We start from the raw sequence: 17,216 nt of genomic DNA, 5'->3' as shown, positions 1-17,216 counted from the left end.
AGGAAGAAGTTTCTAATCTAACCTCCCGGTGCAAATCCAGCATTACTTACAACCAGAGCTTGGAAATATTACTCTTTTCACACTACAACTCCCAGATCAATAGTAGGTTTAGCTTAAAGAAATAATATTTTCCAAGTTGCTGCTACTGACAAGTAATACAGTATATGCTATTGAAGGCAAGATTTAGCTTCCCATTATACTCTAAACACAGGTTTTCTAGTTATTCATAACTATCTCAAGCTTTCACCTGTCCTAAGTGTCCAGAGATAAAAGGACGGTGTACACACACACTCAATAGCTTCAACAAGCGGCATGAGATGTCACCTACACAGCACACTCCTCATTCTCATTACCTTATCTGCAAAATGGACAACAATAAAGGAGGTGTTTGACATCCGAGGCTTTTGAAAATGCTGGCTGCTGCCATGGCGATCGTATAGTTTCTGAGCCCAGTTCTGGTCTGTTCCTTTGGGGACCTAATTTTAAAAAGAAAGGGAAGATAATGGAAAGGTTATTAACAGGGGAACATGGGTATTGAGGGAAAACACAGTCCTTACCCTGAGTTTACGAACTGTTCATTTTAACATAGCTCCCAATGAAGATCTGCACTGCCAATTCATTAGACATCAACAAAAAGATTACCTAGCACAGTTTTCTTTTAAATTTGCTCAAGGATTTAATTATATATCTTCTTATTCTTCTGTTAATATCCCAACTTTTCCCCAGTTCACGAATCAAGGCTGCTTCCAAAAGTTAAAACATAGGCCTGGGACAGACTGCCCAAAAAGGGTGGCCTGCCGGCGGCCTACTTTCCTCCGGAGAGAAGCCACAGCTGCCAAACCGCGTGGCTTCCCTTGGGAGGAAAAAGAACCCAGGAAAAGCGGGTTCTTTTTAAGCCACAGGGCCGGTGTAACAAGTGTGCTGCCCGTACGTTCTAGGGTTAGGAATAGTGTGGTTGCCACGCGGTCCCTAACCCTAGAATCGGCACTGGTATGCCGCTTTATGGCGGTATGTACTGCGCTATAATTAAACATTTACATACAAAACATAGCTAAACATTCAGTGTGCAAAAGCTAAAAAGAAATTAAACTACACAAAAAATTAAAATTAAAAACAAATCAGAAACCATTTAAAAAAATCAAACAAAAATCCATTTCATTATAAAAGGCCCCAAAAAATCATTTCTCAAAGACCTGCAGGCAGTAAACTGTTTTTCACCTGCTTCACAAGGACAGTGCCAGCCTAGGCTTTCCATGAAGGCAGTTCCAGAGCTTGGGAGCAGCCATGGAGAAATCTTTCTCTGTGTTCCCACCAGGTGTACAACCTGGACTTGAGCCATATAGGGTTTTATAAGGGAGTTGTCTGCATATTTATGTAGAAACAACTATGACTCTCTGGTCACTGCTATTGTGAAATTAAACAACACCCACACTTTGCAACTCACATGGTAGATATTATTATTATTATTATTATTATTATTATGTTTTATTTATAGAGCGCTGTAGATTTACACAGCGCTGTAGATACAAAATAGATAAAGTAAACCTGCCCATGGCATACAATCTAATAAAACATATGTATTTTGTAATCATGTGTCTGACCACACGTATCAAATGTGATGCCACTATTAGTCTCACCAGAAGTCTTAGTACCCCCGCACTACCTAACTAAAAAGATTGCATGTACAGCGCTGTGTAAATTTACAGTGCTTCATAAATAAAGGTTAATAATAATAATAATAATAATAATAATAATTATTATTATTATTATTATTATTATTGCCACCTTTATTTAATTATTTGTTTAGTGTATTACTTGGTAACATATGTTCACCCCTTTGCAGAAGAAGTTGAACTGATCAGAACATATGAACAGTGAGAATGAGTTGCATGCTACCACGTAACTATTGAGTGTATCTGATGGTTAGATGTTGTCAAGGTGTGCACATAGTACAATCTATTGCCAATGAGATAAAAATTCTCCTCTCTGTATGTTTCAGGAGTAAGAATTATTCAGTTCTAATCTGACATTAACATATAAACATAGGGTAATTCCACTGTTTCACTGAACAAAGGTCCTACACAATGTACCATAGCCAGAAAAGGATTCTAGATTGCTTATTCAGATATTTGACCCAACAATAAAGATGGAGGTAGCTATGGTCTCAAACTCTTCAAAACCATATCATCAAAACTACCATTCCAGGACTCCCCATGGATACCAAAATCCATGGATGTTCAAGACTCATTAAATACAATGGATAATAAAATGGTGTCCTTTATAGAAAAGGGCAACATCAAGGTTTGCTTTTTGGAATGTGTGTATTTTTTTTAGATATTTTCAAGATGTGGGTGCTTGAATCTGTGGATATGGAGGATCAACTGTACTATAACAGTGCTTCTTAGGCTATCTGATATGGAGAATTGGCAAGGTTCCCCCCCCCCCCCCCACAGTGTGCTAGAGATTGGCATCATATTTGTGCCTATTTTACTACAATCATTCTTCTTTTTTTCCTGGAAACTCACAGTGGACTGACAACCAACTTCTGGCACTGTGTATGGACTGGCATTGCACCAAACACCATTAGTTTGAATATCACTCTAGTGAATTGTTGCCCTGCATAGCAACATGTGTGATGGCCAAGGAAAACTGGGACATTTTTATTGGTCACAATTTCAGTGGGCTGAGAAAAAAGCAAGTTGGGTCTTTTTTGTTTTATATTTACATTTTCTCTTACAACTCTTATTAGACATTAGAACTTTTTGGAACAGGGTCACTGATGCAAAAGCAAACTATAAACAAACATTTCCTACAGAAATTAAGTTCAAAATTGATTTATTCAGGTTGAATATTTTCTTCCGCCCAAATAAGTAGGCTCAGCTTTTGTGGTAAACAATAATAGCTTTCCCAGGTTTAAAAACACTTTAAAAAAAAGTATCTTAATTGCCCAAAGCAGAAACACACAGATGTAGAAAACACATCTTTCAACAGCAACCTGACAAGCATTTTTTCTTAGCTTCATAACCTCACAGAACATTCAAAGGCCCCTCTAGTTTTCTATTTAATTATTACACTGAACAGAATATTTTTAAAATGGCTTTTCATGCAATATCACTGTGTCATCAGGATATGCTACCTATGGTTATTTACTTACTCAAGTACTTTTATAATGCAAGGATCTGACAGGACTGCATGATTTATTACAGTGCTAAACTAGTTTATTCCTTCAGCATTCACTAAAACAAAAGCTGTACTTTCTCCCTGATGTCTACTGACAAAACACAAGGAGTACTGCCCTTCAGCTTTCAAAGTTCTCAGAAGAAAACATCTCCCAGCATCATCCTACAATGTACTCTCAGTTTTCAACAATAATAAAAGGAGTTCATAAAACATCTGGTTCAACCTGAAATACTTTGCTGCAAAATTCTGTCTCTCATCCACCAATTTCAAGATGCAGAGATTACTCTGGGATTTAGTAATGGGGGTTGTAACCCCATTTATAATTCTGCCCCTCCATAATATTTTCCTGTAGTGCCCAAATTTCTAGCATCTCAGACAGAGAGAGATAGATAGATAGAGAGAGAGAGGGAGAGAGAGAGAGAGAGAGAGAGAGAGAGAGAGAGAGAGAGAGAGATTTTGGCTGCTGCAATACTGCAGAAATAATGTAATTTGACATGGCTTTAACCATGACTCCATCCTATTAAATCTTGAGATTGACAAAGATGGCTAAATATCTCACAGATTCCCAAAATTCCATAGCACTGAGCCATGGAAGTTAAAGTCGTGTCAAATTGAATTAATCCTGTAGTGTTAATGTGGCCTTTGAAAACTGTTCATACCTAGAGCTCTCTCCTGTCTTGGTAATTTTGGTAACTTGGTAAATTTTGCCTGCCCCTTTTTTCACAAAAAAATGACAGAAATCTCAGATATGTAACAACATCTTCTGTTCTAAATCAACATCTCACCAAACTTTGCACCCTTCCATCTTTGAATTTGTCCCTTCCTTAAGCAATTAAATCCCTACACCGCACACATTTATTACAAAACAGTGAAATAAAAATAACAGGGAGACAACATGGTGTAGTGCAGTGCTTCTCAAACTTTTTACCCTTGTGAGCCCCTTCACATCTATATGCAGACACCATGCCCTTTCCGCTTAATGAAGTACATTAATAATCTCTCTCTCTCTCATTATATATATATATATATATATATATATATATATATATTCATGTAGCAGTGTCTCATCCCAAGAATCATGGCAATGATGGGAAGGATGGGGGAAGCAGCAGCAGCAGCTCAAGATGCATCCCGCCAGATGCCATGATCCAATGAGCTTATACTCCGCCTTCAGGTAGAGGTGGCTGCTCCAAGATCCCTCCTCGTCTTTCTCTTTCCCCTCCAGGACAGAAAAGGTTTGTGAAGATGAAGAGGAGGAGGAAGAATAAGGACCTTCAAGTCTTGCACCCCTACTGATCAAGACTTGTGCCCCCAGTGTGGGTCCCATACTTTGAGAAACAACTGAGTTGTGGATTGAACATTAGGACCCCAGGTAACCAGGGTTAAAATCCCCTCTAAACTGTGGAAACCCAGAGAGTAACCTTGGACAAATCACACTTTCTCAGTCTTAGAGGAAGGCAATAGAAAACCTTCTCTGAAAATCTGGCCATAGGATGGGGTTGCCATAAGTGAGACTCAATTTGAAGGAACGTAATAACATCAAAAAATAAAATGGCCCCTGAGACTCAATGAACACAGAGAGAAGCGTATATTACTCTAGCGTTAAAGAGGAGTAGAAAGAGGCTAATGTGGGAATAATAGTAAGAAGGCAGGGAAGGCAATAGAGCAGGAGCAAGGCCATCAGTGGCAGCCCCAGGTTCTCTTGCCAAATGATAGAAGGTGGGTGTTGTCTGAAAACAAGGCATTTATGGAGATCACACTAATGCAGGGCTTATGAGGGGGTGTGTGTATCTAGACTCTAGAGGGCCCAAGCCTGGACAGTGGTGATGAGGAATCTCTGTACATTACAAAATCAGTTGGTTATCTGAGGAGACCAGAAAATGGCTAAAACATCTACTACCTAAGGTAATCTACTAAAATGGCTAAAACATCTATGTATCTCTGTTCAGGAATGGGGACTTGGTCATCCTGGGGCCAGTACTACTTGCCAGCAGCCCTGAAACCACCTCTTCATGGAGATTCTGCTTGCTGTTGTCATTAGGCATGGCATTCAAAAGGTTTCATTTTTTCACTGCCCTTTGGATATTCCGTGCTAAATTGCTGGTACAGTGGAACCTCGCCATACGCGGGGGATCTGTTCCGGATCCCGCCGCGTATGGCGATTTCCGCCTATGCTCGAGCCCCATTGTAAACAATGGGGCTCGGGCGTGGCGGTGCGGGTGCAACAGGCGCGCGCGCCCATTCAATTGAATGGGACGCGCTGCCCCTTCCGCCCCGCGTGCGCGCCGCGGCTTGAGCGCGTATGCTCAAGGCCGCGTATGGCGAGCGCGCGTATGGCGAGGTTCCACTGTATTTTGAGCACTCCTTTTTTAATAGGTTCTATTCACTGTGGCCTACAACCTGTTACCAAAAGTAGACTTGCTGAAATCAATGGGACTTGTGTTAGTTATAACTAGGTCCATGTCTGCACTGACGGGAAAACCCAGTTTACCATCAGGACATCTGGATCTACAGGGAGGACAAGCTGTCTGCACAACCAAAACCCACAAAAGGCCAATCTGGCAGTACTGTCTGCGCACTCCCTCTCCCTCTACTCCCATGGCTCGTGGGGGTAACAGCCATCCTACTGACCATCAATACGTTGCACTGATGGTATTGTGCTAACGTGTGCTTGTGAGATCAATTTGCACATCTGCAAAAAGAATGAGGAGGAACCACAGGAACTTGAAAGGGAAAGTGCTATGGCAGGGAGTAGCTTGCCCACCTGCATCGGTACCTCCACATCGTCATGCAGTCAACACACTCAAGGGATCATCTGGAGTTTCTGTCCCGATTCAGAGCAAATGGGGACTCCTTTTACTCTGGAGAATTGCCTTGGAACACAGATTGGATCCGTGTTTCACCTGTTTTGGCACTGTGCATCATCTAAACAGGACAGTGTGGGAACAGGGTGAGAACATTTCTTTTCATATGTGTGGACACCACCTAGGAAGTCCTGTTCATTTTAAGAAGTTTATTCTAGCATTTACCCCTTAATGTAATTATATAACTTATTTACATTCTTTGTTGTATCTGAAGCTCAAACAAAGTTCAAAGAAATGGGGGTAAAAGAGATAATTTAAACCAAGTGTAGGGCAGAAATCTACATTAAAGGTATGTGGGAAGATAGATTATGAAATTGCCTGTCGGAAGAGATCAGGCATATTACTAACCTTGACAGCTTTCAAAAAGCTGTCAAGACAGATCTCTTCCAATAGGCAATTTCATAATCTGTCTATATTATATAAATCTATATTAGTTTATGTTATATTATAATTATGAGGATTTGTTGGGATAAAGGATAGGGGGTTACTTTTATGTTATTATGTTATTGTATTATTATGTTATATGTTTTTAGAGATGTAAGCTGCTACGATCCTTCCAGACAAGCGGGATAAAAATACATTATTATTATTATTATTATTATTATTATTATATTACAGAATGAAATTTAAAACAGCATAATCTCTGCAGAATTACAGAAACAACAAAGCCAGAATTTTTAGAAAGCTTTTAAGATTACTAATTATGCTGCTACACCTAAAAGACTACACTCCCTGATCCACCACTGTGTACCAAACAAGACATTTTATTCTTTTTACCTTACATTCTTCATCCAGTAAATCGAAAATACCCAGTTTAGCTTCTATAAGGTCTATGCATGGCTGGTTGTCATAAAAATCTATGAGTGTCCAAGGGATTTGCTCCTTCATGTATTCCTCTTGCTCCAATTTAAACACATGCTGAAACAGAAACAGAGAGTAAAAATCCTCCTGTATTTAAGAATGACTAATTGAATGATAAACTAGAAACATTCTCATGAGTCCTGTAGATTTTTTAAAAGCCTAGACTGCCTTACAAGTAACTCCTTAAGGAGTCTTTAGATTCAACATGTTTCTTGTTAAAACACTCCTTGGAATTCTCACTCCTTTTGTCTGTATTTGTTGTCATAAAAATATGACATGCTGTCTAACACAGGCTCTAAATGTGAACCAAGCCAAAGATATGAGTAAATGAAATGGCATCACTCTGAATTTAATTTATTGAACCATGATATATGGCAGAGTATAATTATTTTCTAAGGATGAAACTCCACATCTTTTGAACTATGATGTTTCCGTAAGTAATAGGCCACTGTACAGCTATAGGCATATGGGGCTCATCATTTTAAAATCCATCTTGTACTATTGCTAGTCTTACCTGTTTTATTTCACAAGAAATCCCCTTACCCCCAAAGAGTTAAGACCTCCATAAGGCTGAATAGTGTGAGGAAACAAGAAAGGAAAGGATCCTAGACTGTATACGAAGCAAGAATTCTGGTGATAGGAGCAGAAGGAAAACAAAGAAAAGAAAGGATGGGATGGCACATTCAAGTATTAAGGTCACCAATTGGCTGTTTAGGGTCCTCTGACAGTCACTGGTGTAACCACTAGAGAAAAGTCTTTTTTGAACTCTAGCAATTTTTCAGGATCTCTGACATCAGGTGAATTAGGAGTGCCCAGATGGATCAGGAGTGATCCTGATCCACTTAGGGGGTATTCCCATTCACCTATAACATGGATCATGATGCAAATTTAGGGGGTAGCATTTCCATTGAAGCCTGAATTAAACCTGCATTGCCCCGGAATCATTCCCATAGAGATTCGAATCTGAATCGAATTAAACTGTTTAGTTCGATTTATACGTCTATAAATCGGTGTAAAAAATAGTAGGTTATAATGCGGGTTATTTGCGGAACCGGGATACGGTTCACTGTAACAGAATGGGAACAAATTGGTGTCTGATTCAAGATCCCGGCAATGGGAGGAGCAGCTGCCGAGGGGCTGGTTTGTGGGTGTAACCTTTTCTTTGTTCATTTTCTCCCTCGCCGCCGCCATCTTTTTCCTATCATTCTCCCTATTCCACGGGGGTTGTTGTGAGGCAGGTAAGTAAGTCCATTTAATTTTTTTTAAAAAATGTGTATAATCGCATATGCGCTTATTAAAAAGGTTTCCCAAGCGCATATTTGGATGATCTCTCCGTTTATCTTCTCTAGTTTGTATGAACTGTCACACACTGACAAGAAATGGGAACGGTGGGCAAGGATAAATCGAATAAATTTGATTCGCATTTTAATGACAACATGATGATGTCACATTGATTGACAGCCAATGGGAACAAAAACCGGTTTAAATATACATCCATGTAAATGAAATGGGAACGAAAGAGAGGTAGATTAACCCTGAATGTTTACCCTCACCAACACAAATGGGAACGATAAAAAAAAACTATTAAGAAAGTGAATTGAGAATCGCTGCATTTTAAGTTGCGGCATTTTAAGTCGCTGCATTATAAGTTGCTTTAAACCCTAAGTGGGAACACTGCCTTAGGCACTCCAAAGTCATCTGATATCAGGGGTCCTGGAAAATTGCCAGAGTTCAAAAAAGACTTTGACAAGAGGGAATGGCCTTTTTGGATGACAATTATAGATGCGAATAGATCTGGAATTTACATGTGTGATTAACTAAATTTATCAGGCACTTTATACTCCAATTTGTATCAAGATATATGAATCTTCAGTTGTATAGAATTAACAAAATGCATTAAGCAAACATGTCTGTGTGTCTGTGATTTCTTTAGAACCACTTGTGAATGCAATTAGAACTAGGCAATTAGTGAGACATCCATTAATTAAAGGGTGTTCAGTTATCATTAATCTACTTACTGATTATATCAGTGATTCAAAATCCAAACGACATTATTTTTGAATTGTTAACATTTTGACCAATACTAGAAAGTAAAAGGATTACACACAAAAAATAAATAAGTCAAAGCAATCCCTTATTTAAAATATAAATAAATATTTTAAATGTTCAAGGATTAGTATTCCTTAAATAGCTGGACTGGTCAAACACAGAAATGACTGAACAAATGACAAAAGATCTAGAAGAATGATAGAGAAAAATACAGAATTTGCCTTGGCTGGGTAAAGTAGCAGTCATTAAAACAATGACCCTGTCAAAATTTAGTTTTCTACTTCAAGTTCTTCCAAAATTAAAAGTAGGAAGAATTATTGGAGAAATAGAAGGGGGAGGATCTAGGACACCTGGAAACACATTGCAGAGGTTTGTGACAATATGGTAGTGTTGACCCTTTTAAATTGATACAAAAATATGCAAGGATGAAAGGTAAAGTTAGAGTTCATCTTTCATTAGCAGAACAGCAAAAGTGTGGATCAGACTATTTATTCTAAATCTGCCTTCCTAAAGAATAAAGACTTACTCCAAAAAACAAAAAAGCATGCTGTTTGAAGGTTAAAAACAAATAATAATGACTTTAAGAAATAAATACATAACAAATTAAATCCTATCCTAACTGGTGTATTAGATATAAAGATGAAATCTCACCATCTTTAATATAGCAGGAAGAAGAGAAAAACCCTACTGCTACTGCAGAGAAGAGGCTGTTACTGTGACTGAGACTGAGAGGAGACTGTTCAAATCTTGAGAGTCTGTTAAACAGCCTCCAAGAATGAGTGGCCAAAGTCGCATGTTTAGATAGAATGAGATAGAGGGAAGTCCCTGTCTATCTAAGGAGGAAAAGGAGAATGCAGTACATAAATTTTCCAAAATGTATAGATACAGTGAATGACTAAAAAGACTAATCAATGGGTCCATTCAGGCCTGGACTCTTACTAGAAGCTATGGGCCCGTACAGACAGGCCAAAATAAAGCTGCTTCGGGTCACTTTGGAGGAATGCTGTTTAAATGATGCATGCATCCTACGAGGCTAGAAGTCACACCAAAGCCACACTCCAGTCCTAAGGACCAGTGTACAGCTTTGGTGCCACTTCTGGCCTCTTAAGATGCATGTGTCATTTAAACAGCATACCTCCAAAGTGACCCGAAGCAGCTTTATTTTGGCCTGTCTGTAAGGGCCCTAAGATGACTAAACAGAAGCTGCTAACTTTGGACATACTGACAATATGACTCACTGGAAAAGACAATAATGCTTAGTAAAGTGAACGTCAGTAGGAAAAGAGAAAGGATTTATTACAAATAGATGGATTCAATTAGGGGAGGCACAACCCTGAGCTTGCAAGACCTGAGCAGGGCAGCTGATGACCAAGGCTCTTGGAGGTCTCTCATCCATTGAGATATCCAAAGCCAAAGCCAACTTGACAGCAGGTCACAACAACAATGCTGCAATTGTAAAATATTGGGAGTCCCCCCCCCCCACACTTCCTATTGAAATGGAAAGCCAAGATTTTTAACTTCACACTGTACCTCAGCCTAACCTCAGAGAAAATTATTAAGGACATTTTGAAGCCCAAATTACCAAGTTGAACTGCTGTTGTAACTTTTCGTTGGCATAGTTGATGCAGAATTGTTCAAAGCTGTTCACTTCAAAGGTTTCAAACCTGCAGAGTAAAACAATCATTTTAAGTAAACCCTGTTTCTAACAACCACATTCATTTCAATTTACATTATAATAGTTTCATTCTTTTTGTAAAATTGCTTGGTAATATGATTGAATGGTGTTATAAAAATACTTATAATACATACATAAATAAAAATTCATTTTATTCTGATGTCATTCACCCATTTACTGAAGAACATCAGCAGGAGCCTAAGTCAGGGCTGAAGGACAATGTGTGTTATAGAATTGCAAATCCCATTGACCATTGTAGATATAGGCAATTGTAAGGAATGACGGGAGGTGAAGTCCAAAAACATCCAGGAATCACCCTCATTCCGCAGCTTTGGCTTACGGTATCCAGATCCTATAGATCTGGCACCTTGGTGTGATTCTGATTGGTTGACAGGTGAAAATTAAAGTAGACCTATTGAATCAATAGCATTTAAGGGAGTTTCGACTGACCGGCAACTGATACACTGGGTCTATTCTACATGTACTTGGGTGTGTTTTGCTCCCTTAAACTGTTCTGGTTGCTTTCTCTGACAACCAAAAATCCACTCAACCAACAGCAACCCATCACCATCCCTTTGATGATAGTTATCACCCAAGAAGTGTAAGCAACTATGGAGTTGGGGAGCACCACACTCCTCCTTGGTGGGCTGCACTGGTGTGTCCAACAAGACTGGAAATGATGCCATCTAACTTCTGATCAGTTTGGGGGCAATTTTCAGCTCATCTTTTAAAATGTTGATGGAGTATTAGGGCATGGGAAGCTTTCAGAGGTGAAAAAGTGCCTCTTTGTTTAAGTATGTGTGCCTTTGGTGGGGTAAGCAAAAGAATCCAAATTCAATCCCTGCCATTACCATTTCAGTGGAACACAAAGCAGGTGAGAATAAAGGCCCTTTTCAGGGTCCCCACAGAGCAGGTGCCAGTCAGCAGACAATTGTGAGACACGTAGATACACAGTGTGTACTGTCATGTTGCCTTATGTACTACAGGCTTTACATGTAATCTTGTTTTCCTCTGCCCTTTCTCAGAGACTTTCTATTATTCCCACTGCCCCTTCTATGTCTGGATCTCTCATAACAACTACATAATTCCACTTTACCATCTCAAGAACATAAGAAGATCCCCAATGGATGAGATTAACAGCCAACCAATCTGATGTTCTGGCTAAACAGGTGTTCTTTCACATTACACAATTATAGCAACATGATTCCACTTTAACTGCCATGTCTGCATCCTATGGGATCAGTTTTGTGAGGTATTTCAAATTCTCAGCCAGAAAGCTCTAGTTTCAACAAAACTGCAAATGTTGGGAATCCACAGAATGTTGTTATGGAATCATAGTGCTATAAACTATATAGTGCAAAAAATCAACAGATATTTCAAGGAAGCCCAAAAGCAGGACAAGAGCATAGTATCACCTTTTCCTGTCTATGTTCGCTAGCAACAGATATTTACAGGAAGAACTCCTCAAAAGACTTCATAAACTGTCTCTTCCCTGATATACAGCTAAAAGGCTAATAACAAAAAATGTAAATAAAATAAATGAACACAGAATCAGAGTCTGAAGAGGCCTCAAGTCCAACTTCCTGCTCAGTGAATGATCTCCAGCTAAAGTATCTCCAGTGGGGTAGCTGTCCACTCTTTCTGCAGACATCCAGAGAAGGAGACTCCATCATCTCCTGGGGCAATTGGTTCCATTGATGAACCTCTTTTACCATCAAGAGGCTCCTTCTAATGTTCAAGCAAAATCTGCCCTCCTGTAACTTAAAACCATTAGACCTGTTCTTATCCTCTAGGGAAGTAGAAAACAAACCTGTGCCCTTTTCATGCAATCCTTGAGCACTTGTATTAAAAACATTAATTTAAAACAGTATCCAAAAAGATAGTCTCTTTTAGCATAAAAACACATAAAGGAATCCAGTAGCACCTTTGGGATTAACTGGGAAAAAGACATTTCTAGTATAAGCTTTTGTGGGCACAGTTCATTTCATCATATGCATCAGATGCAAAGTTTTACTTGATGCAGTTGATGCACTATGTTCATGAAAGCTTATCCTAGAAATCTCTCCTTCCCAGCCAATCTCAAATGTGGTACTGGGTTCCTTTATATCTTTCTATACTAATTCAAAACCATGTAAAACACATTTAAGCATAATAAACAACATAGACATACAGCATATCCTAAAAGCACCAGGTCTCATCTCATTTTGGAAGCTAAGCAGGGTCAGCACTAGTTAGCAAGTGGATGGGAGACTGTTAATGAATACCAGGTACTGTGGGCTGTATTTCAGAGGAAGGAATTGGCAAAACCACCTCTGACGATGCCTTATCTAAGGAAACCCTATGAAATTCATGGGATGGTCATATGTGGACAGGCAACTTCAAGGCACATATACATACATACCCTATTAAAAGACACTTTTTCTACAACCAAGTAACAGTCAAAGGTCTACCTAAATAAAATAAATAAAAGGGCTTTTGCCGTCTGGCAGAAAGAACAGAGAAAGGACCAGCTTAGTTTCCAATGGGAAGGAGTTCCAGAGACTGGGAGTAACCACTGAAAAGAAGGTTCTCTCCTTTATCCTCCCAAAACCTGCCTTTGATGGTGGTGGGACCAAGAGAAAGCACTCGGTGATGTGTGACTAGGTCTTACAAGCCACTGTTGTTGTGTGTCTCCAAGACTGAACCAGCTATGGTGGCCATAGGCACAAGCAAGACTGGTGCCAAAGAGGTTTGCTATTGCCTTCTGCTTAAGCTAGAGGGTATAAACTGCCTTAGGCCACCTAGTTGGCTTCCATGGCTGAGTCAAAGTCCTAGTTCAACACTCAAACCACTATACCATGCTGACTCTGCTTGAAGCTCAGCACTCAAACCACTATACCATGTCCTCTCATGAGGCAATAATTCTATTATTTTTTTGCTGGCATGATGATAATGGTTCCCAGCATTTGTTATTCCCTGGTGCAAAATATCTATTAGCTAAGCTATTCATGAATAAATCCCTTTGCCATTCTTTTCAGGGAAATGCAAGGTTAAAAGAAAAAGCCAAGTTAAAGATCCAGAGATAACTAATACTGTAACTATATTTAAAATATATCCAATATCTACGGATTCTGCATCCACGGATTCAACCATCTATGGCTTGAAAAAAATAATAAAAATATATTCAAAAAGGAAACCTTGATTTTGCCATTTTATATAAATCTAAATCTAAAACCCAAATCTATTTCTCCATGTCTCGTTTGTCGGCCTCAAATTCCAATGGCATCTCTTCTCTCAATGAATGTCTTCAGGCGGTAATGGGCTGGATGAGGAAAAACAGATTGAAACTGAATCCAGATAAGACGGAGGTGCTCACGGTAGCGGCCCCGAAACCAAGAATTGGGTTGCAACCTCCAGTCCTGGATGGGGTCACACTCTCCTCCAGTGACTGTGTTCGCAGTCTGGGGGTGCTCCTTGACTCGTCGCTCCTGATGACAAATCAGGTTAATGCGACGGTCAGGAGCGCCTGCTATCAGCTTCGGCTGATACGCCAGCTGCGCCCTTTTCTGGAAGTAAGGGACCTTGAAACTGTAGTGCACGCACTGGTAACCTCACGCCTGGACTTGTAATGCACTCTACTTGGGGCTACCCTTGTGCTTGGTTCGGAAGCTTCAGCTGGTACAAAATATGGCAGCCAGGCTTATTTCTGGTACATCTAGGAGGGACCACATTACTCCGGTTTTGAGGTCCCTCCACTGGCTGCCTATCAGCTTCCGGGCCCAGTACAAGGTGTTGGTTATCACCTTTAAAGCCCTAAATGGCTTGGGTCCAAGCTATCTCAGGGACCGCCTCCTCCCATACAATCCTCCCCATGCTCTCCGCTCCTCTGGGAGGAACTTACTACAGCCTTTAAAATCTAGGCTTGCGGCGACCTCCCAGAGGGCGTTCTCTGCTGTCGCCCCCAAACTCTGGAACAACCTGCCGGATGAGATCCGTCAGTTGACATCATTAGACAGCTTTAAAAAAGCGGTCAAGATGGATCTCTTCCGGCAGGCCTTTCCAGATTAACCATCCCGGCCCGGGCTCCCTGATCCCCTCTTTCCTCTCGTGGCCCCATCTTTAGTGATGGTTGAGGATCTCCAGAGGGACACCAGGGTTTTTAGTTTGTTTTAATTATGCTTTATGTTTTGATATTGTGTTTTTAATCTGTCATATTTTTTAATACTTTCATAAGGAGGGGAGGGATTATAATGTTTTTAATTTTATATTTTACTCTGTGATATTTACTGTTGTCAACCGCCCGGATTGATTCGCCACAGGGCGGTATACAAATAAATATATTATTATTATTATTATTATTATTATTATTATTATTATTATTATATAAGGGAAATCATTTTACTACATGATTGTATATAATAGGGCTTGAAGATTTTTGGTATCCATGGGGGGTCCTGGAACAAACCCCAGCTGATATCAAGAGCCCACCACTGTATGTATGGATGTATATTCAGTATAATATGAGGAAAATGAAGAAATAAGAGCATCTTTTCATCCCATTAATAAAGCGTTTGAGATGATTAAGGCACAATGAGGCAGGATAGTTTCACTGGAACATAAAGATAAAGGGTTTAAAATATATTTTCTTTGTCATTTTTAGGGGCTACATTTGTAACTCTTCATGCCCTACAATCTTGTTATTTAGTACAGGCACACTCAGTTAAAAATGTCTGCCAATTTTTTCGATTTTATCAGATTAAGAGCCTCTCTATTGTCAAACTGAATTGCTTAAACTGTAACAGACCGAGAGGACTAAGGCTTAAGATAATACCATTAGCTTCCAAAGTCTGCAAAGGTGTTGATCCAATGGAAATCCAATCCCCCACTTTTTGACGTCAATTAAGGGAATATCTTCCTTTAGAGCCACTTTAATATGCATGACTACTAATCTTCTCATAAAAAATGTGAATTTGGGTTGTTCTTTTTTAAGTGGATCTTTGATTTTATGATTCCAAAAGCCAGTTGGGCAGATGGTCAAGCATGATAGGAGCTCTAGTTCAAACCCTCTGGAGGCCAGAAGGTTGTGGAAGGCAGGTTTAAAAAAAAGTATTGAGATAAACTCCCATTATCTGGAAAGATGTCACTTCCTGGAGGAAGTAGGACCACACTGTCTCAGCCATTTGACAGGTTTTCAAGTTATTTCTGACATATGCTGACCCTATCACAGAGTTTTCCTACAAGATTTGTCCAGAGGAGGTTTGCCATTACTTTCCCATGAGGCTGAGAGAATGTGACTTGCCCAAGGTCACTCAGTAGGTTTCCATGGCTGAGCGAGGATTCAAAACCTGGCCTCCAGAATCACAGTCCAATGCTCAAATCACTACAGTTTATTAAATGTGCCTATTATTTGTAGGTGGATGTCCTCCAATTCCTCTGCCTCAAATTACTAAAAGTAGGTATGGGACATTGGATGTTGAACTAAATATACCAGTAGATAAGAAAATGAGGCCATGCTTTCCTGTTGGAACAAATCCATGAGAGGTCAGGGATCGGGAATGCAGACTATAATCTCCATTTTCAGAATTTCCAAAAGCATGTCTCGGGGGGACCCGCTATAAGTTGCTCTAGTACAAAAGAGGTTTCTTGATTTAACTTTTTGGGTCACACTATATAAACCCTTGCTTTCAATCCCACCTCTGGCTGTGCAAGGGAGTTCACACACATGCTCAGGGGATATGGCATGTTCCAGGGTGCTCCTCTGCAGCGAAAGAGCAAAGGATGGACTTTCTTTGCTGTAGACCACCTGCTGTATCCATAAAATGCCAATTAATCTTTGGCACCTGTGGCATTGTCTCAGCTTGACCTCTTTTGCAGTGGTGGCTAGATATAGTAAGAATAAGAGCCAACATAGCGTGTGGTTTGAACATCAGACTATGATGCTGGAGACCAGGTTTCAATTCCCCACTCAGCCATGAAAACCCACTGGGTGATCCTAGGCAAGTGACATACTCTCAGCTTCAGAAAACGCTGTGATAAGTTCACCTTAGAGTTGCCATAATTTGGAAAATGCTCAAGGGGAAAAAACAAGAAGGGGGCTTTTCAATTGTCCAAAATGTCAATCAGGAAAATCCTCCTCAAACCCTTTTTGCAGATGTTTTTTGCCCAAGTCCAAAATAGACTTGTGGACTACTCACATTTCTCCATCAAACCAGACCCATCTATTTTCTATCTCCCACAAGTTGGGAGGGTGGAAGAGGCAGCCAAGAGAGAAGGAGCATCATCACAGGCTGCGTTCCAATCACCAAGACACGACAATCTCAACCACACCAACATGAACCAGCTAACAGACCACAGGTAGCAAGACTAAAGCCTCCAGATGCTCACTTTGTTTCTGCCCTATCCTTCTCATGCCATGTGGAAAGTGAGCAGGAGGATATCAGGAAACAATTATGGAAAGATATAGCCTCCTGATCCCTGTTGTCTTCTCTCCAATCCTCCCAAACTTTGGGTAGGGACAAGCTGGGGGCATACCTGCCCCTGCCCTGCTGCTGGAGATTTTTTCTAACCATGGGACGGACCTCTGGCAACAGGGAGAAAACTGATTAATT

At 40.1% G+C, this 17,216-nt stretch overlaps 1 protein-coding gene across 2 annotated transcripts in view; it reads right to left on the bottom strand.

Annotated features, from left to right (window-relative positions):
• MYO5B (myosin VB) overlaps positions 1–17,216 on the bottom strand; it is a 374,368-nt gene that overhangs the window by 129,147 nt on the left and 228,005 nt on the right. For both annotated transcript variants that reach the window (XM_089497439.1, XM_089497447.1), the window contains exons 11-13: positions 10,537–10,618; positions 6,822–6,962; positions 354–476 (exon numbers count right to left, since the gene is read on the bottom strand). In XM_089497439.1, coding sequence (XP_089353565.1) covers positions 354–476; positions 6,822–6,962; positions 10,537–10,618 — 346 coding nt within the window. The remainder of the gene's footprint in view (positions 1–353; positions 477–6,821; positions 6,963–10,536; positions 10,619–17,216) is intronic.

The sequence above is a fragment of the Sceloporus occidentalis genome, unplaced genomic scaffold, assembly GCF_023333645.1.
Source record: "Sceloporus occidentalis isolate IW3139 unplaced genomic scaffold, rSceOcc1.0.p SCAF_1, whole genome shotgun sequence".
Lineage (NCBI taxonomy): Eukaryota > Metazoa > Chordata > Lepidosauria > Squamata > Phrynosomatidae > Sceloporus > Sceloporus occidentalis.
Note: the sequence above shows the minus strand (reverse complement) of the source record. Positions and strands in the feature narration are given on the sequence as shown.